We start from the raw sequence: 22,058 nt of genomic DNA on the forward strand, positions 1-22,058 counted from the left end.
GTGTCAGGAATGAGCGCAGGAGTGTTTTGAAAGGTCTGAAGTTGAGAAAAAACTTAAGGGTCAGTATAAATACCCCATGGAATAGTTTTATGTGAGGGTTTGCCTACTATTGAACTACAATGGTGCTACTGAATGAGGTGTTTGCAGAAGTACCATTCAAAACAAGAGAATGAGAAACGTTAACACTATACATGTGAAAACATGCAAGGATTGAAGATGTCCATGTACTTTTTGTCAATACCTCATGCAGACTGAATCCCGTGCACTTACAGCGAGTTTTAAATAAATGTTTGCACTTTTGGGTGATGCAAGGTCGAATGGAGATAGTGTTACCCTTTCTGAATGTTTCTATGTTAGATGTAAAGGAAGCAAGACAAACAAAGAGGGCTTTCCAATTATGGGAACATTTATTTGATGCCAGCTCTCATCCATAATTCCCTTTAGACAAATGTGTAACCCGTATAGTTTTGTTCGAAGCAAATCCCTACACACGCCACCAACAGGTGAACAGCCCCAGATGTAATAACCGAAGCATTAGTGTTTCTTTCTAAATGCACACTGGCGTTCTTCCACTTCCTGTAACACCTGTCTGGTGTTACCACACAAGGCGGCGTTGCACGGATGGCCAATACTTCACACCACTGGTCAAGACTGAAGGACACTTTTGAAAGCCATCTTCTGAGGTAGAGCTTAGTGTACAAAAATAGTTTAAAACCAAGTTTTCATTCTGTCTTTTTTTTAAATATTAAAGAGATCAGAGCCATAAGACAAGAGTTGAATTAGAATAAAGTATTTGACTCAGTATATTCTGTGGTGTCTGTCTCTCCATATGTGATCCCAAAAAAGGTGTTAGTGAAACATTATGCTAAAAGATAATAAAAAAGTATATGTTTTAATATGCCTTAACACAGTGTACAAGAGAGCACCTGATAGAACCGAATGATCGACCAACATACACACACGTAATTAACAGCTGCTTAATTACTAGACTAAGTACACCTCCTTAAACTCCATTAAACATCCGCACCTCTGTCTTGGACTGATGAACAAGCACACTCGCGCACACACACAGACACACACACACACACACACACACACAGCTATTAACCGCTGCTCATCTATATGTCTACCTACACTTACATTACATAAACATTCCCTGCTTACCCTACATTCTTTCACTTTCTTCCTTTCACTCACGCATACACAGAGAAAGAAATGTGCATACTATAGGCCTACTTGATGTTGATATAAATAAGACATCAGTAGTACACAGCACAAGGATGATCGCAACATTTTCAGAACAAGTGTTCAGCTTACATACATATAAACACATACAAATTCAAATTTGACCAAAGGCATCTCTGCTGTGGAGTTGTGGCCTTTGTGAAAATCCTGAACCGCCATCTGCCATTACACCACAAGGGGCAGCCACACAGAGCAAATCAACTCAAACTACAGAAAAAACAAAATGAGCAAAAATTGGGTCATCATATAGGCCCATACCAACTGCCTCCCAAGACAAATACTAAAGACTTATGCAAATTGGAATTCTCTAAACCATCGCTCTTTAATGATTTCTGTGTGAAGAGGGAAACTTTCGACATGCTTAACCATCAAGCATGCATCTCTCAATTTATTTGATACTACTGAAGAAAATATCAACTTTAGAACCTTCCAGATGCTCTGGATTGACTAGGTGACCTGTGCGCTGGTCAATTCCCAGAAAATGTTGGAATATGACCTCTCTCTCCACCTTTTTCTAAACTAAAACCATACACTGTCTACTTGCATAACACAGATTTAACCAGTATGTATTGCCTCAAGCATTTTGGAAGGATGGATTGTTTCTTTATATATGCCTTATCGAAGAGCCGTTTACCTTTTTTCTCATTCGGTACCCTGATTACACCAGTTTCAACAGTGCCTTAGCGGCAACACACATATTTCTAACTCAGTGCTGGGCAGTCTCTTTATGCCTCCCTTTTAATTAAGACAAACAAAACCCATTAAAAACCCCTGCAAATGCAAAAAAAGAGACTTGGAATGTAAACAAGTGCCTAATAAAGTGTGTTCCATTTTGTGAAGGCAGCATAAATAACATAGGAAAAAAATTAACACAAAACATACTTAGGCTGGTTCCTGTCAAACAGAGAGGATGTAAACCTTCTTTCCTCAAGGGGTAAGAGGATGATCCTGATTGGTCCAACTACGGCTGAGTCTGGGCTATGATTGGTCTGATAGAGAGCTTTGATGGGTGTGTTAAAACTGGGTGATCCGGTCCTTGGGGGGCTGTTGCAAGCTGGAACACATTCTGATCGGTTAGTCCAGTGAAGTGATCTTCCCTGGTCCACTCAGAGCAGGATCTGGGCTACATAGGGCGAGTGTGTGCTGGCTACCGCCGTAAGTAACGGAAGATCATTGGACTCAATCCTACATGGGCAAATACACAAACACACACACACACACACAACCCCATAAACGGAGCACATTAAAGAAATTAAATGAAAGGAAAGAGTGTAGAGTGTGTGTATATGTATGTGTGTGTGTGTGTGTGAGAGAGAGAGAGAAAACATACCCCAATGTTAATGTCAGCTCCTTCACATTGGCTCTTGATTGGCCTCTCAAATACTCAGCCAGAGAACAGCTCTTAAAGTACAACTCCTGCAGGCGATCCTCCAGATGCATCACACACTGCCAGACAAACACACACAATGAGTTCCTTATAGAGCGGAAGCTGTTATTCGAACAAGAAAACATTCATTAAAAACAAACAACCAAACAAAAAAAAGTTTTGCGCCATACAAAGTCTGCAGCAACGTTAAGCGCGTGCAGCTGGAGCGTGGACACCAGAAGCGCGTGGACGAGGCTGGACACCATCACATCCTTCCCGAAACGGCTTGTCTCACACATGCGGTGCTGGCTGGTGGCCAGCTGGACACACAGCCGGTCCGTGTCTGCCACAATACACACCGCCTCGGCGACCGGCTCATCCAGAGCAGGATGCTGTGTGCGTGTACACAAACACACACACAAGCACATACACACACATACGTATACCAATTATACCAAATAACCATCATCAAGAATAATGAGACAATTAGGACAATTAGTTCAGTGTCTTGGCCCTACATAGTTTTTACTCCTCTAACAATCTGCAGCACTAGACAACACCACAAGACTTCAGGGAAGTCAGTCAACAAGACGGATATTAGGAAGAAGTGCTGTACACTACTTTAACACGAGCTTGTTAGAGACCTCAGCCACCACTAGGGGGGAGTAGCACAGGTCTGAGACCACATGTGAGTGCAGTTCACAAGTGACACATTCAAGCCATAACAAAATACAACCCACTCAGTCTCACACGCATACAGGCATTGGAATAGTCACAGCAAGTGAAGAAGCCACACACACACACACATACACACACACACACACACACACACATACACACACTTTCCCCTCTGTACTCACAAGGACTGTGTGCTCCAGGTCTGTGGGCAGGCACTGCCTGAGGTGGTGGTCGGAGCTGACACCATGCAGGGCGAAGTCAGGCATGTACTGGGGGCAGTATCCTCCGAGAAGGGAACGGCCAAAATGGTTCAAGCTGGGGCGGCATTCCGTCGGACAGCTACATGCACAGACATGAAAGTGCGTATACACACACACACACACACACACACACACACACACACACACACATCTTTACAAGAAGGCATGTCTTCTCAACAGCGGTCGAGTTTAAGTCAACAGTTAGCATTATACACTTCATGAATGATGGCTATGATTTGGTGTAGCATTTGCCAATTAGCATTCCGTAAAGGTGAACCGACCTTTCATTTACATTTGTACTATGTACTATATACCTATATACTACAGGTATACCCATATACAGCCATGTTCTATATTCCTATGAACTGCACACAGACATATGTAATTTAGTGTTTGGAATATATATTGGTACTGTTTATTAAGCTTAGTAATGCCTCAAATAACTGAATCTAAGTCCTGCTATTGAGAACTGCAGCACTGGGGAAGAGATAAGAGATAGAGAGAGTTAAGAGAGCGTGTGAGTGTGTGTGTGTGTGTTCTGGTAACCTCAGCAGGGGCACTTCATACTCCTGCATCTCTGACGCTTTGTACGGCCGTTGGGGTGTTGACTCCTCTTCATCACTGTCGCCCAGAGAGCTGTCCAAGCTCGTGTTCCGTTGTATGTCTGTCAATATCCTATGAGGTAACTTCCTATGGACCTCCTGCCCACATCCTGTCCTGACCAAATCTCTGAGTTGTCCATCATTCTTCCGCTCCTTAGGGCTGCCAATGGTGAACTGCACCCTGTGTACAGGAGGACTCTGACTGGCCAAAATGTGCTCTAATCCCACCCCTACAGAGATGTTACTCTCCCCAAAACATTCCAGTCCAACCTCTGCACCCTCCAACATGTCACTGGTCATTTGGGGAAATGGGGTAGTATCAGCTGTCACCGTGGCCCTTTCTGATTGCATGAAAGGCACTGCAGAATCCAAGTCAGGTCTTAACATTTTTTCATTGGTCCTTTCAGGGCCAATGTCAGGCTTTACAGCCCCTGAGCCAGGGGTGGTGAGCGGTTTCTCACTGGTCCTTTCAGGACAGGGGATGGGATTAGATGGCTGAGCAGGGCAAGGATTGGCTGGACTGTCCATCTGTCCCTGAGGCTGGGTGTTTTCCTGCAGGTCGGAGCATCGGATGAAGTAGGACATGACGTAAAGCACGCGCTGCACCAGCTCCCTCCTCCGCCCAACAACCACTGTGCGACACACGCGCACCGGAGAGCCCAAGGCACCATAGAGATCCCCTACACAACAAACACCACAACAACCAGGCTCTCACACACACACAATGGATTGACAGAGTGAGTGCACGTGTCCGTGCTAATAGGGCGTGTGTCCCTACTATAGCTAAGTTCAGAGTACTGTGTGTGTGTGTGTGTGTACCCAGCTGAGCCCACAGAGCATTGTATGGGTGAGACTTGGCCAGCAGATCCACTGTTGGGGAGGCATGCTTCTGGCAGACAGGCTTGATTGGCAGGTGGTTACTAGGCATCACAGTGGGAACCCAGGCCAGGTGGTACATCAGGACAGCAGTGAGAAGAGCAGAGAGGAACCTGGGGAGAACAAAGAACCAGAAAGGGCTTTCCCATGACCCACACCTCTGTAGTAATGCTATGATATGGCATTTTTGCAGTTTGGTGGGAGAAGATAAAGTAATAAAACAAAATGCATAAAACAAGAGCTTTCATGTAATACATTTAAATTAATATGCTAATGCACCGATTTGCCTAGACATAATAACTGAGCCTTTGCAATGATAAACCATAATATCAGCTCTTTTTATGTAATAAGTTATTTTAGACTTGGATTTTGTACAACTTTTACTTTTAAAAATGATCTTATGTTAAATATGCTTTATTTAGATTTACCTTACTTCATTCATGTGGACATTTAAAAAGAAAACTTCCAATTAAGCCCATTAAGTTTCTATTTTGGAGAATGCAGAAGAACAGTTTATGGATGTGCATGTGTGGTTTATTGTTGCAAGGGCTCAGTTGTCCATGACTGGTAAAGGTTAAAAAGGTTAAAAGTTAAAGGTTAAAAGGGGAAGGGAGTACTAACTGGTTCTTGGCCCCATGCTCCATAAGCAGGCTCATCTCTTTCAGGAAGCGCTGACACAGTGGGTTTCGCTCGGCACTTTGGGATACCATGGTCAGCCAGACAGGCTCAGTGATCCGTGGTGCCATGTACAGGTTCCATACAGTCATCCTACATTAAAGCAAAGGGAATGGCACCCACAATCAGACCCAAGTCAACGATCACAGAGACACTGATCATGAGCCACAAGGCAAATACAAAGATCAGACATCAGCAAATGACCAAAAACACACAGATCAAGTATGGAAGAAACATCTAGCAGAGAGAAATTGAGTAAAAAGGTAGAAATAGAACCAGGTTCAATTGATTATTGGCCTGACGAATAATGGTTACGGACATTTATTATTTTCCTGATTATCAGAATCGTCCCTTGAACTTATTTCCTTGCTGATAAAAGGATCATTGTTGTGTAACCACACAAATTAGTTCTGTAGCCTGGTTCAATGTCCCATCTGCAGCGCCTTTAGATTTACAGAAATGTGGACATGTTGAGTAAATCTAATCAAACATGCTCTTTGAAATTTGTGAGGAATGTGGGAATCAAGCCAAGCCTGCATTCACTTCTACATTGAGGGGAAGTCTGAACAATGCAGTTGGCAAAAAGCACAATGCATTCAGTCATATAATTTTGTTTACTTACTTGTGCACACACACTTTGAGATGATGGATGTCATCATATATTTTGGTGTAATCTAAAACAACGCCTGTTCTGAGAAGTTGTCAGTTTTGTCAGTGCGTGCCCAGAGGAGGGTGAGTGGGTATTTTTTTAGACTATACATCTGATTAGGTCATCACGTGAAGCAAATCTTATTTACTGAGCAATGTGAAAGACTGCAGAACAGCATGACACGGGGGCAGTGGTAGTTTATTGGTTACGTTACTCGTCTTGTAATCAGAAGGTTGCCAGTTCAAGAACCACCACTGCTGGGTTGCTACTGTTGGGCCTGAGGCAAGGCCCTTAATCCTCAATTATTCAAGTTGTATTCAGTCATAATTGTAAGTTGCTTTGGATAAAAGCATCAGCCAAATGCCCTAAATGTAAAATATAAATAGCAACCTTTCTTTGCTTATTTGAGGTCTGACGACACTGCATTTTTTTAAACGCCGTTATTTTGACCAGTTGTCATTTTCTGAAGATAAGTGCTCAAAATGACAATATTGTTACTTGGAACTTGGGAGAAATGTCAGTAGTTTATGGAATATAACAAAAATTTTAAATAGCAAAACCAGAGAAATGAATAATTTTGCATTGGTCTCTTAGCTTTTTCCAGTGATGTATATATGAAATAAAACAGAAATTCCTTTTTTTAATAATGTATTGGATATACAGCATGTAATTTAAACATAGTTTCTATGCAATAACTTTGTGTAACTCATATTGACATACTGAAGATTGCAACTTTAAAAAATCTTTTTAATAAATTTTGCATTTTACAAAATTTACTTATTGAGTTGTTGTCATTCCATTTGTAATTTGGGAAGCTATTTTTACTATAAGAGAGCTATTATTTAATTTTATTTTATCTATTTGAAATTGTTTTTAAGTTACTGTTTTTCAACCTTTATGTTATGTAAAGCTGAAAGCATTTTTGTTGTAATATTAAACATTATGTTCATTTAATGTCACTTGTGAGTAAATTGTGCATTCTTATAAAGGTTTGAGCTACAAACATCAAATTCAACCAGTAAATAAATAAACTGATGCTACTGTATCGTCACATGGGCTGTGTGTGTGTATATATTTATATCTCTCTCTCCTCAAGTCTTGGTCCTCTCAAGGTTCCTTCCTTAATTCCTTGCCACTGTTGCTATTGGCTAGCTCATTAGTGATCTGGACCCAAACATCTGTAAGGCTGCTTTGTGACAACACATGTAAATAAATTTGACTCTGACTTTGATTATTAACAATCAATATCAACCCTGAAAAACCATATAGGTCGACCCCTAAATAGAACTGAAGTTCCAACATATTAGACATAATAAACCATGCAGATACACAGACATGACACACAAAAAACACATTTATGAAGAATATGCATATATCCTCACCTGAACTCTCCCAATGCCTCCATAACTCGACACAAATACACTTGCACTCGCTGACTCGCCTCTGCTACTCTTCTGCATACAATCATCGCCTGAAACACACACACACAATCTGAAGATGTCCACTTGCATCACTCATTGTTCTCCAACCATCCACTTGTTTGAAAAGAACAAAGGCTAGCACAAAACTTTCTAGTGTCCCGCAATAGCACAGCTCACCCTCTCGATGGCACCCTTGAGCTTGTTCATGTGTGACTCAAACAGGGGGAAGTGGGAGAAGAAGAACCCCTGGAAGCTGATGCTCTCCTCCTCTTTCTCGGGCAGGCTGATGATGATACTGACGGCGATCTTCTTCCGCCGGCCCACACCTGGGTTTGAGCCACAGCTCTCATCCGATAGGCTGAACATCTCCTCGGTGCTGCTGCCAAACACACACACACACACACACACACACACACACACACACACACACACACACACAAGAAAAACATATTATCAACATACAAGACCATAGAAGATCATAAACAAGATCACATAAAAGCCAAAGATGAGGGAAGCCATTTGGACACTGTGGTTCCACCTTAAAATCACACACACTCACCAGCGAGGGATAGGGCCATGCTGCAGGCTAGTTGCCTGGCTACGAAGCCATCGCCGCTGGTAACTGCTGGCGCAGCCACTGCTGGAGGAAGAGCCAGGAGAAGGAAGCGGCGTGGCCAGCAGGCTGCTTAGTGATGCTGTAAAAGGTGAAATTCAACTTACAGATCAATAAGACTGAAGGAATAAAACAATAAGCATAGCATTAAATGCATGCACATTGAACTGCAAGGAAACGGTGATGGATCTAGAAACTGGTAGCTGGTAATGCAGTTTCATTCTTTTATTAGTGAATATAACATAGTTACTCTGATCTACATGTATTTACAATATAAAAGGACAGTTCAAATGCATGCTACACAATGCAAATATACATAACAAGCCATGAAAATCTGTTCAAAATACACGATAAACACATTCCATTGGGTTACTATACTAATTGACCATTACACCAAGGTCAATCAATATTTTCACAAATGGCCTTCACAGTTAACAGGTAAACAGCGATGTTTACCTAAAACTGAATCAGCATGTAGAGTAGCTAGAGGATTACTAGCAGTTTTCAAGTTGCAGTTCAGAACACATTCACTCAACTTCCCATCATGCATTCACACAAATGTAACTAGAAACATGCTAAATATCTCATTAAAATCAAACACAGCTCTATTGAAGCTATCGTTTACCTGCTACCACATTTGATATGTAGCAAGCCAGAGCGTTTGTTGCTACTACTACATAATGTGATCAGTACAGAATTAAATCAAATATATATGTTAAATGTTAGAAAGTTGAACCTTAGTGTAGATTGAAAAAGGGCAGTATAAAGCCTTTGAGACTCACACATCTCTCAAACAGCAACTCAATTACAAACACAAAGCGCTGCCAGCTGCGTGTGCACCGATGTGTGTGTATGTGCGCTTGAGTATTCTGCATTTGAGTGCACTTGTGGGTACTGGCGAGTGTGTGTGAAAGTGTGTTTGTGCACATGCATGTACTGGTATGTGTATATGCAAGTTTGTGTGTATTGATGGGTGTTGTGTGCTTGTGTCTTTTGTAATGTGTGCATGCTTGTGTGCGTTTGTGTGTATTGGTATGTGTTCATGTGCACTTGTCTGTGTTTGCGTGCAGTTGTATGTATTGGTGTGTGCTTGTGCTTCTCTCTGTATGTATGTATTAGTGTGGACTTGTTTGTGTGTGTTTGGATGCATTTGTGTGTGCTTGTGCTTGTCTGTGTTTGTGTGTATTATTGTGCACTCGTCTGTACTGATATGGGTGTGTGGGTGTGTGTTTCAGTTTGTATGCATTGCTCTGTGTTTGCATACATTTGTATTACCATGTGCTTGTGCTTGTCTGCATTAGTATGTTTTAGTGTGCAATTGTGTGTACCAGTATGGGTGTGTGTTGTGTTTGTTTAAGTGGTCTGTGTTTTTGTGCATTTGTGTGCATTGGTCTGTGTTTGTGTATGTTTGTGTATATTTTTGTGATTGGGCTTCTCTGCATTAGTGTGCATTAGTGTGCACATGTGTGTGAGTTTGTGTACCTGAACGGGCAATGCCAGAATCCCCGTCTTCGCTGCAACCTCTACCTGGCATGTCCACAGGATTACTGTGGGCTAGAGCAGAAGACACCGATAAAATGAGTATGAGCGCAGACACACACACGGACACACACACACACACACGCGCGCGCACACATTTATATTTGTTTTTTTTATATTTGCATCACACCTATGTCACAATGTATTGCATGAATGTAAATAGACAACAAGAGTCCTAAGCCTAACATTAACCTCATGAACTAAAAACTTTACTTTGGCCAGATAATTTTGCTGGTCCTAACAAAGTAGGTTATCGCATTTTTTTTGGTTGGGTTGTCCTATTAATACCACACCACGCGAGTGCATCATGAGTGCTTTTAAGACCTCAGCAGCTGTTTTGGTTTACTGCAGCCGTGCATTAGGTGTTACAGGTTTAGAGAATAACAGACAAAGACAGAGAGAGAGAGAGAGAGAGAGAGAGAGAGAGAGAGAGAGAGAGAGTGGGGGGGGGGGTGGAGGACACTAGAGAGTCTCTGCAATAGAGAAATGTGAAAAACTGTTAGTGTAACATCAACCGCATGTGACATCATGCATGTGCTGCGTGCCACATGAGCTCATGATGCATCTGTGCCAGACACACACCTGCAAAGAATGATGCACTCTCGGAGAGTAGCTGAGGGGTGGAGCCTAGTGAATAACCCAGGGTAACAGTGCACCTATATAATCTCCAAACCCCTGAACCAGGAACACCTTTAACATTGAAGTAACATGTGTTATTTGGACACATCAATTAAGGCCATGTGACCTTGGCCAGTAACACAACACGTGTGTACACGCATCTTACCTATGCTACTGCTGTGACTCGGACAAGTCTGGCTTAGAGATTCAAAACTGTCTTGTAGACTGCAGAGAAAGAGAGGCAAGAGTTAGGGTTAAATACCCCCAAGCAGGTTCAAGCATGACTACACTGAAACTGCTGCCAATCAGAACTGGTGAAAAAATGAAGGCAAAAGTGTCACTTTATGTTCATTCAGCTAAAACTACGTAGTTAACAAGGACTGCCTGTAGCTATACATTCCATGAGTTCTGTAAAAAAAAAAAAAAATCACTTATAGATAACTCGTGATTAAAGAATGATTTCATGAGATATACTTAGTCTAGATCTGAGAATGGATTATTTGGCTTTCAGAGATTTACAGTCTTCTTTGGGTCAAGATGCTTACACAAAGTACTCAAGTGCCTAAATCTGGACCTTGTTGTTCATCAGTTCGAAGTTCTGGAAGGGGTTGTGGTAATATAAAAAAATAATTTGTAGGTCTGGGCATCGAATAAGACCCTTTACCCTAAGGTAAAGCCTAGGAATTAGAACACAATAGAGGCCCTTGTGGGTCTCTGGGTGCAGAGCAGAGTCTTTGATGCAGGTGGTTTAAAGGTCTCTGTGCAAGTCTCTGTGACTGTTTCTGTGAGTATTGAGAAAGATTATTGTTTTTAAAAGACTTGAAAGCTTCTTTGAGAGTTCTGTGGCTAAGCAAGGTTCCTTATCTTATCACCAAAGGACAAAGTGGTACAGAGCAACTTTATCTTGCAGGTGTTTGGTGGTAAGAGTTGAAATCATCTTTGTTGATAAAAAAGAAAAGAGGATATGGTGTCAAGCTTCAACTTGCTTCAAGGTGGGGTGATTACATAATCACTCCTGAAATCTGTATAAATATTTGGGTTCTTTGTGTGATTTACATTCAATATGCCTCAATATGCTTGTTAATATTGACCTGCAATAAAGAACAGGACCAGCTATTTTCTTTTACTAATTCAACTCAATTCAAGTCTACATTTTTATTCTTGAATGAAATATAATAATTCCTATCAGGATATAGAGGAATTTAGGAATGACAGGGTGTTGACAACAGATAGTGATTCGATGCAGCATGACCCACGAGCCAATCAGACAGACTCACGTGGTGGTGCTCCCAGTGTTACTGCTGCCATATCGTGTGGAGAAAACTTTACTGACCATCAGCTGAGGAGGAGACCTGATTAAACACACAGACACAAAGACATGTGCGCAAGCAAACACACACACACCCACCCACCCACCCCCTTCTTAAGAAAATGTACCATCACATAACCAATGAATCACACATACATCACCAGAGACCTCAAAATTTGTGCAGATGTCAATATAAAGAGTTAAATGACCCATTCTTTGATAGACCTGTCTTAACCTTTGTTTTGTTTATTTTATACATACATGTATTTTAAAGGAAACAAATGACTCATGGTTAGCCTTGAAACAGTACAGTTTGAGGTGAATACTACAGTACAGTTAATTATTATAAATTATTGAATGAATTATTGCATCAGATCAGAACCGCTGAATAATAAAAAAACAAAAACAAAAACAAAAAAACTTTCAGCATCTTCCATCAGGCTCTCACTACAGACTTCCAAAGACACATGATAACTGATTAAATATTCTTTTATACCCTGCGCAACTGTGTTGCGCAGTGAGACAAGTCAAGTGAAATAGAGTCTGTTCTGGTTTCTGGACATATGTTTTGATTTAGTTTTGATTTATTATCTGCCATGGTATTTAATGTGAACATGCCATCTTATGCTCAGTTCATAAATTGTGTCTTATGGAGACTGTGTTTATAACCCACAGTCTTCCAAAAAACTGTATTCATGTCAGTGGGCCAATCTGCCAACTGTACCCTGCAAAAAAGCCAAATTTGGACCAAGACAGAGATGGTTTCAAAGCACTACCACCACCACACATTAAATAAAAAAAATTATGATGTGCATATGGCTTTTATAAAACAAACCCGTTTGTGTCCCCCCAACAACACACACACACACAAAAAAACATTTATACTCACCGTATATGGTGAATCTTTAGCGTTGAACCCTTGTAGCTCATGGCAACTGAGCCAAACATCATCTCCCCAAGCATGTTCACATCTGAAGCTGGTCTGGTGTACTGTATGCAAATACAGCACAATTATTCTTCTACTGAACCTTCAACATAAGAATGGTTACTTTGGTTGAATTTGTGAGAATTTAACCTGATATATAGGTTGAGTCTCTTTCTGGTTTTCTCTGCTGCTGATTTGACAGGTGCCACTTTTGCTGGGCGGGGCTTTTGTCTCTTCTGCATTCTGCTGGTGAAACAACCAATTGGTATAGTGAATCAACCAATCAGTTCAGAACAGATACTTTTTATTGGCTAGCATAATAATTTTTAAATATGCATAACCAAATAATAGGAGTAAGGCATTTTTGCAACCCCACATCAACAACACAGGAAAGTTTTAGATCAGTCCAAATCTCAACCCCCAAAACTTACAAATCGTACCCTGGAACCTTGCAGGCAGACATTACCATTCACTGTTGAATAGTACAATTTATCTCTCTCAACAAGGGCCTTTAGGATAGGAACACATAGAACTAACACTGAAGAACTAACGCCAACAGAGACTGATCGCTTTCTATTGGCTCACTATCGTCCCTCGTCACCTATGTGTATTTACACTTAAACACACCAAACAGGCTATAGCTGATGCACGTATGCTCTGTGCCTGTGTAAAATATATTAACTCTACCACGCTAGGAGGTGCAGCAGTATGTGTTTAGTAATCTCAAAGAAAACCGCTGCTTCTTGATATTTTGAATAAGAAACTGCAGAATAAGCCAACTTCAAACAACTGTCCATAGATTTTTATTTTATTTTATTTATAGGTGAGGAGGAATAACCATCTTGTAAACATAATTTAATCTGCTTTCTATTGGTTTAAAGCAGAGCTCAAGTGAAGAGAGAAGAGTAGTACCAGTAGTTTCTCTCTGTCTGCTCATTTAGTGCCTGAAGTGCGATCGGTGTGTAGCATGTAGAACAGTGATTCACTGCTGAAATTCACAAGGACTGCTATAAAATTATTAAGTTGATGTGGAATTACACTAAAGAAAAAAGCAGACAAACTATAGTGTAAATTTCAGCAGTGAGAGAATGAGGCAGCCGTACTGAGCAGAGACAGCTAGACAGAGAGAGAGAGAGAGAGAGAGAGAGAGAGAGCGCGAGAGTGTATACTGAGGGTGACTACAGTAAAGCTGAGAAACAAACAGGTGATGACCAAGGCTGTAAATATGATCTCAGCAAGAGAGACACTAACTGTAAGGCAATGGAAAGACAAAAATTAAATGCTTTAGCTAATTGCAAAGTGTTTTGTTTTTTATAATTTTACTTATTTTATCTTTCATATCTACACATAATATCTGTAAAATAGTGTAATATATATATATATATATATATATATATATATATATATATATATATATATATATATATATATATATATATATATATATATAAAAACCACATATCAGACAGTAGCATATATAATTCTCTCAAATAACTAAACTACAGCCCAACAGTGGTTTTTAAGGAAATAAAATTGGTTCGGTATCAATATTCCAAATGCAAGATATCTGTATCGGACCAGAAAAACTGGCATCGTGCCATCTATAGTTGCCTTCAATAAGCCATGATCTTCTCAACCTAATCCAGGTGCAGCACTCAAGCTCCTGCTTCTTGACAGTCTTCTCCAATCAGCTTGTGTGCATAACAGTAGAACCTACATATAATCAGTGGACATGGAAAGTATTAACGTTTCCAGCAAAAGATTCCTACAAACAAGCTAGTGATGCAAAATAAAAGTCCTTCCTCTGGTCTTTGTTTTTCTGTACACACTGAATCCAAGGAATTTCTATTTGTCTGACACCTGTGTCTGTGTTGTAGTCAGGACTGAGCTTTTTTCCTTTCTTTTGCATTTCAAATGCCTGAACAAATGGAAGCAAGCCACTACTGGAAATACCTTTTCTATTATTTTAAATATTTTCTACATTTTAGAAAAAAAAATAAAAATAAAAATATTATTTTAAAAATATTGAAATAGCACATGTGATTATGCCATGATAAACAAAAATTGACTACATTTGATTTTAGATTACTCAAAGTTCTTCAACAGCATTCATTACTTTGGCGTCCTCTTACCCAGTTTCATGAGGCAGCCATCTAATATGTCACCTATGAAGTTCTGAATTTATATGTCTTTTTTTTTCTTTTGGAGGAGGAGGAGGTGGATCATTTCATACATAGACCACCAACTCTGACTATATTTGTCATAAACATAAGCATAAAACAATTAAATTAAAATACTATGAAAAACATACGTACAATCAGTCAGTTGTGTCCAAGCTACTGACTGGTAAAGAATTATTTCCTATAATGTAACATATTTTTTCATATGTGGCACCATCCACACACTTAAAGCTAACAGCATGTCACACACACACACACACACACATATATATATATATGAATGAGAGAGAGAGAGAAGACCTAAAAAGAGGAGGGGAAAAGCATAAACTGAGAGACACAATCAAGTGTCAGGGATCCTGTACAGGAACATATGCAAGGTATATGTCCTGAACACCCCTCCAAGTCCAAATGGGAGGAATTCCATAAAGTGGTGGAGATCAACGTTAATCTCTCATAGGACCTCCAGATCCAGACAGATAAACAACCAAGATGCAGAAAACAGTAGTAGCAATAGATATGGCACTACCAACTGATGAAAACATATAAAGGAAGGAATTTGAGAAATTAGATAAATACCAGGGACTCAAAGAGGAAAGATTGGGAAATGTGGAAGGTTAACACCAAGGCTTTCTCAGTAGTAACAGGGGCACTTGGGGGCCATGACCACTAAAGTTGGAGAAGTGGCTCCAACAAATATGTGCATATATGTAAAGTTTTCCAGAGAAACGGGATGTTCAGACAGAGGTCCTTCATCGGCTGTGCCGGCAAGATCATATATAGCGTATACACGCCTTTTGCAATTGGACCAGCTTCAGCAGCACCGTGGCGACAGAGAGAGCGGGTGTGGCCGGCACTGGCCAAGGAACCTGAGCTGCTAGCTGAGTGTGTGGAGAATGGGGAGTGTGCGAGTGTGGTCACAGGTAGTTTGAACTGGACATGGTCAAAACTTTCCAGGTGCGGTGCAGGGGATGACCAGCACCCTACCTTGTGACACAAGAAACCCCAGGTTGGGCTGGGTGTGAAATTCGAGAGCTTGAGTTCAAGGGTCATTCCACTTTGCACGAATGAACAAAACGTCTCACCGAGTCACGTGCAATGAGTGCACATTTTGTGGGTTGTAAAAACACGCCTATAAGTGACTCCTTTAAAACAATCAACAGCTCCCTCTCATACACCAGGTCTGACTGTTGGCCACAGTTGATCAAAAACTTATTAATGGTGTGGTTTAAAACACCCCGTGTTACTGGCTGATTCAACCAAAAGAGGATTTGTGCCCCATGTGCCTGCAAAGCAGGAACTAGCTTACTGGAAGGCTGCAGGGCATATGGTCTGGAATGATGATGATGATGCCCTGATGTGATTTACTCTGCACCACATTCATGGCCAGAAATGAAGGGGTTTGTTTCAAATGGTCGCAAATAGTTTCAAATAGGGCAAACAGACCATTTTACTCCTGCTGGCCAAACTGCACAGCAGATGAAGAGCCGACTGATGATGCTGCTTATGTTGGGAATGCTGAGGCTCATAATCCGGTAGCTCACCTGGCGGAGCAGGCAGAGCAAGAATGTGGGATCAGTTCCCAGGGAGCACATGAAACGTGATACATACTGATACATATATGCAAGCTTCCCTGGATGAAAGCATCTACCACATGCAATTTAATGTACAATAGGATCTTTGACAAATACTATGCACAAAGAAAAGGACATCTTCATACAAAATAATATGCAGTATTATTAGAGATTCAACACCTTTATCCAACTAAGACTATAAACACACTTGAGAGGTGCCGCTGGTTAAAACCAATGCTTTGGAGTTCCATCAAAAGTGGCTCATCACATGAGCAATGGAAGTGGAAACGGATAGCAGCATCACTGGCCTCAAAAAGCACTTTGAGGTAGCAATGTTGTATAGACATACACACACACACACACACACACACACACACACACACACACACACACACACACACACACACACACACACACATACACACACACACCTCTTAAGAACAGATTCTCATGTGACCACAACTTAATGACCATAAAACACATTCTGACTGGAGAGAGTTGGTGTGGAGGATTCTGTAATATCTGTAATCTGATGCATGGAAACATTGAATTGTAAAACAAATGGATTGTCTGGACAACCAATAAGTAAGCCTGATATAACTGGATGGCTTTATCTCATCAACAGACTCTGTATATACTGCTATTATAATACACATTTTATTACATGTGGGATACAATAAAATTCCCAACTGCTTCCACTTCTAAAGGATAATAAGCATAACATCCAAACCAAGAACCAACAGAAAGCAACTATAAATCTGATACACATAACACATTAAAAAAAACCTCTCGCACAGACACACACACACAGACACACACACACAGACACACACACACAGACACACACACACAGACACACACAAAACTCTTTGACCCCGTTATCGAATCAGTCACATCTGTCATAAGATCCAAGCAAGAGGGATTGCAACATGTGATGTCTCCTGAAAGAACATTGTCACACTGAAAAACACCATCTCTCTATCCTTCATTTACACACACAGAATGAAGCTAGATACCTGTTTTAATGGGTCCAGCTTCTGTATAGCTTTGGAGTCAAACAGAACCTGCCGACCCCTTCTTTCGCAATCTTGATACACAATCAATCTGATCTGAGCAAGATCGAACTCTGCTGTTGCCCAGCTGAAAGAGAGAGAAGAGAGACAGAGAGAAAGAAAATGTAATATTAACAGCTACACATTGGCAAGAAGCGCTTAATGAAACAAGCTAAAGTGTCAAAACATGCATTGGAATACATAAGAAAAGCTGTGACCAAATCAGTGCAAGCATAATCAGCTGTCAGCCAGTATGGAAACGAATGCAAACAAGCACATGCAACTAAATATCAGTAAGCAATCAGATATTAAATGTGAGATGTGAGCTACTCTGGAGCATTGGTTTAAATTACAACATGTGTAACTTGAAAAGAACCAAACAGTTTTCTTTTAAGACAGTTTCCTTGCTCTAAACCCATATTACAGTGTAAATATCTTGAGGACAACGCCCATGCATGCACACACCACATACACGCCAGCCCACATGCATGCACCACACACACACACACACACACACACACACACACACAGACCCCAGCCTGCCATACCATTCCACCACAAACAGATGCACCATTGCCAAATGCACAAATTTACAGTACCTGCTCTCCATCCTGTCCAGTCAACACACATCCATTTGTTGACTTCAGACTTGCCCATAGACACATACGCCCCCCCCCACCCCACACACACACACACACACACACACACACACACACACACACACACACACACACACACACACACTTCCAGAAATGTCCTGACACTGGGAAAGAGGCTACATAAAGGCTGGCTAGACCACGCTCTCATTTTTTGTTAAATAATGCTGCATCAGCAACACACCCACACCCACTCCTTCTTCTGATGAACCCACATGATGCAGAGGGCTTTTTTCTTGGGGGTCTAGAGAGAATGCAGTGTTATATCACTTACTCCTATCACAGGCTGTGTGTGTGTAAGCAAGTGTGTTATTATATAATTACTTGCTGCTGAGTGTGTGATCTTCAGCTCAGACTACGTTATGGAAACTTTGTGTCTGTGTGTGCATGTGTGTTAGAGACAACTCACTAGACCAGCTGCAGAACAATGCACTGCTTCACATAGGCAATGCTTACCCACCCACCCACACACACACACACACACACACACACACAAGATCTCTTTATCCTCATACACTGTGTGTGTGAGTACCACTAACTTGGGCTGGTACTGCCACTACACACTCGGATACACACTGGCGCTCACACATGCACATGAGCGCCAAAGAAAACACACAGCCTGAAAAAGAGCTGATGTAAAAAGGTCTATAAAAGAACTTAACACATACAGTCATATGACCACAGTGGCAAGCAAGCACGCTCATGGCCCTAAGTGAATCACACAAGCACATCGGCTCCTTCCTGTGCTGCGATTCCATTTTTGAACTCTTCTGAGTACACAGGGGTGCATGCTTCTGAAGCGTTCCTGCTAGAGCAGCAAGGTCCTGGCAACACCAAGATCGTGGGTTCGAATCCCAAGGAAGCCTGTGTACTCTGGATAAGTGTCTCAGTGAAATGCTGTAAACATCAATGAAATCAGATCCTGTGTGTCCTAAAAATTCATCAGGGGACTGAGGACAGCCCTGATTCTTTCTGATATACCACTATCTGATATTTAGCATAATCAAATCAAATTTTGCTTATACTCTCACTGTGGTTCATACAGTAATGTTATCTTTTGTAAATGCGTACCATGATAAAAAAAATCCCGCATAATGGACTACTGCGTGGTGTGTATTAATATCCTACAAGTTGTATGTGAAGGAGATCCAGAATGAGGTGCATCCGAGTGTGTCTGTAAGATTAATCTATGGTTGCTTTAGAGTTTCTACCCAGTCAGCATGACTTGTAAGTGTATTTTGAGAGAGTGTGCATGCGCACACACACACACACACACACACACACTACCTGTCACGTAGAAATGCCTCCATATTATAGTGCCAGGCGGAACCAGATTTTCTTTGACTCTTAATCTTCATTTTTAAAATGCAAAAAGAAAGAAAAAAAGAAGGGCAAAACACCATATGCACCTTGTACTTTCTGTGTTCTCCTATATTCTATACGGTCATCTAAAGTTACACTAGAGAGAGAGGTGCACACATACTGCCAAGCATGTAAGGAGGGTCCTTCTTATCTATCTGATGATGGATTTAATGGAACATGAGCATCATGTGACAGTGTCCCTCTCATTCTTTTTCACCACTCACCCCCCCCCCCCACACACACACACACTCACTCACTCACTCAGCATGTGATTCAACAGTCATATGACATTCCCTGCAGCCAAAGTTGCACACCTCAGCACCCACCCATCCGAACCACACACTCATCTGATGACAGCTGAGGCAAACAATACTGTAACATATCATAATCACAATATTAGATGTTGTATAAAACCCCCCCCCCCAAAAAAACCCAAAAAAAACCCCAAAACATATCAGGTCAAGTCATTTGACCAAGTATGTGACGCATAGTGAACAATTCATGTGTAATGTGTAGGCTGCGCTTGAAAATGCTACATACTGCAACTCTAATTACTGCTGTTTTAGGCCAGAGAACAAGCATGGCTGTTAAGGCATCAAATCAGGAACAGTTACACCAATATTACAATATACCAATATTACAATATTACAATATTACCAATACACCCCATATGAATAGTAACTAGAGGTTAGGATACAGAAATCAGGAATGAAAAATTGGTGTTTTACACACCAAGTATAGCAAGGAGAACACATCAGACCAAAAAACTCCATTCTTAACATAAGATACAAGCCATTTTGGTACACATAAATGATCTCTTCATTTAAACGAATAAAAATGTTTAAAACAAGCCTGTGGTTGCACAAACTCCACCACTCAATATTCTCCAAATATAACAACCAAAACCAAGTATTCTCCATTTCACATATTAACATTAAAATTTTGACTTCACGACTCAAATGAGGAAGTATGAAATATTTTCCATGGCAGATTCATATATGATGAGGTGACCAGGTGACGGTTTCCTCTGTCTGGCCCTCGCACTAGTACAGCAAGCTAGCTCTCGCACACACGCCTGCTGGCCGCACTTCAAAATCAAGGGGTCGTGCGTTAAAAAATGAATAAAAATTTGCATTAAAAAAGAAAGATCTACAGTAATAAAAGGTTATGGGAGAACGTCGCGCTAATTTTCTGTAAATAATAATTTTGAATGGAAAAATAGCGTAAAATGTATTACATGGGTACATTTCAACATAACGTTAAGGCATCCAGCCAGTGCTGCTGAACAGTGCAGACGTTACGTCACGCGCAGAACCTCTGGCCGCACGTGAGGTTGCACGCGAACAAGCGAACACTACGGGAATCGGGGTGTTAACAACCGCGTGTGGAATACTGCGTATTAACGGGACTGACTCACACACACTCCCACTGACACACTATAGAGAACATACACAAAATACTTCAACTTCCAGCTGTTCGGAGATGCTGACTAAGAATAAAGCATATTTCATGCGCGCACGCACGGAATTTAAATGAGCACGCTAGGGCGAAATGCGCGTGGATACACGCTGGTAGCCAGCAGAGCGCGTTTTGTTTTGTTTTGCTGACGAGCAGCCCTAACTGTTCGGTTGTCCGCGAGCTAACGGTAACAAAGGCGCGTCCACTCACCACTGGTCGGCAGCTTTTCTACAGTCCCTCGCGCCCCCCGTGGAAGACGCCTTCTTGCTGAAGAGTTTCTGCAGGAGTGTCGGAGCCATGCTGCTAGTGCACCGTCCGTATCGAGATCACACACGCGGGCCTACATACCGGGAACCCCTGTCCACCATACTGGCTAGCGCGAATATCGTCGACACGGTGTTTCAATCATGTGACAGTTAAGACAGGTGGACTTTACGCGTATGGCAGCAATCACAAAAAAATCATACGGCTTTCGCAGTAAAGGATTCACCATTTGGTGCGCCTTGCACGTATAGCTGACGTGCGTTCACAGCAGTCCCACCAAACCAGTGTTCTGGTGCCCTCTGGCGGCTCTTACGTGAAATTGCAAATTTGTAGATGTGGACGAATGGTTCGACATCCTTTGTTTTCCTGTCTTAGTACACAGTAAAGACAAATGCTGCTTTCTGTTGTTGTCATTCTAAAGGAAGCAAACCCCACATTTATGCAACAGAACTGAATTCTAGAAAAGTTATAATTTTGTCACAAACAATAGACTTACTTTGTACAACCTGTTTCTCTCCCCGTTGTATGTATCTGAAGAACTGCGATGCTAGTGTTTTGCAATGTCAATAAATGTCGAAAATGTATTTAGTACATTTTTGTAGATGTGGCAGCAAGCAGCATAATAGTGATACTGAAATAATACTGATAAAAAAATCCAAGATATCTAAATATAGTTAGCGTTTTGTTCAAAACATAAAAATCTCTGCATTTTTTTTGCCATATGCCATATTGAAGATAG

General features: G+C 41.2%; 1 protein-coding gene across 7 annotated transcripts; it reads right to left on the reverse strand.

Annotated features, from left to right (window-relative positions):
* Positions 1 to 388: 388 nt before the first annotated feature.
* On the reverse strand, positions 389 to 21,747 carry fnip2 (folliculin interacting protein 2). 7 transcript variants are annotated; one of them, XR_014123818.1, is made up of 19 exons: positions 21,266 to 21,739; positions 17,544 to 17,667; positions 12,927 to 13,022; positions 12,741 to 12,841; positions 11,820 to 11,894; positions 10,709 to 10,767; positions 10,507 to 10,614; positions 9,868 to 9,939; positions 8,332 to 8,467; positions 7,950 to 8,151; positions 7,734 to 7,822; positions 5,649 to 5,795; positions 4,971 to 5,140; positions 4,096 to 4,831; positions 3,472 to 3,628; positions 2,803 to 3,003; positions 2,576 to 2,691; positions 2,128 to 2,430; positions 389 to 1,452 (listed from the first exon to the last, which is right to left on the reverse strand). XR_014123818.1 is itself a non-coding variant. In XM_035530242.2 (18 exons), exons 1-18 carry the CDS (start codon positions 21,352 to 21,354, stop codon positions 2,352 to 2,354), a joined length of 2,754 nt encoding a protein of 917 aa, XP_035386135.1. In that variant the 5' UTR covers positions 21,355 to 21,747; the 3' UTR covers positions 389 to 2,351. The 7 variants fall into 7 exon arrangements, 6 of the variants coding, with proteins under 6 accessions (XP_035386135.1, XP_081570542.1, XP_035386134.1 ...); XM_035530242.2 differs by having other exon boundaries at positions 389 to 2,430; positions 12,927 to 13,019; positions 21,266 to 21,747; XM_081714416.1 differs by having other exon boundaries at positions 389 to 2,430; positions 7,950 to 8,148; positions 21,266 to 21,740.
* Positions 21,748 to 22,058: the final 311 nt, after the last annotated feature.

Source organism: Electrophorus electricus, chromosome 5, assembly GCF_041902795.1.
Source record: "Electrophorus electricus isolate QZ-2024a chromosome 5, ASM4190279v1, whole genome shotgun sequence".
In the NCBI taxonomy this organism is placed as follows: domain Eukaryota; kingdom Metazoa; phylum Chordata; class Actinopteri; order Gymnotiformes; family Gymnotidae; genus Electrophorus; species Electrophorus electricus.

Bases quoted from the DNA above. Each gene is read 5' to 3' on its own strand.
- fnip2 (XM_035530241.2), bottom strand. From the start codon at position 21,354: ATGGCTCCGACACTCCTGCAGAAACTCTTCAGCAAGAAGGCGTCTTCC. The intron at 17,668-21,265 runs GTGAGTGGACGC...TCTCTCTTTCAG, and splicing joins AGAAAAGCTGCCGACCAGTG to CTGGGCAACAGCAGAGTTCG. The intron at 10,768-11,819 runs GTGAGTCTGTCT...CTTTCTCTGCAG, and splicing joins AACACTGGGAGCACCACCAC to TCTACAAGACAGTTTTGAAT.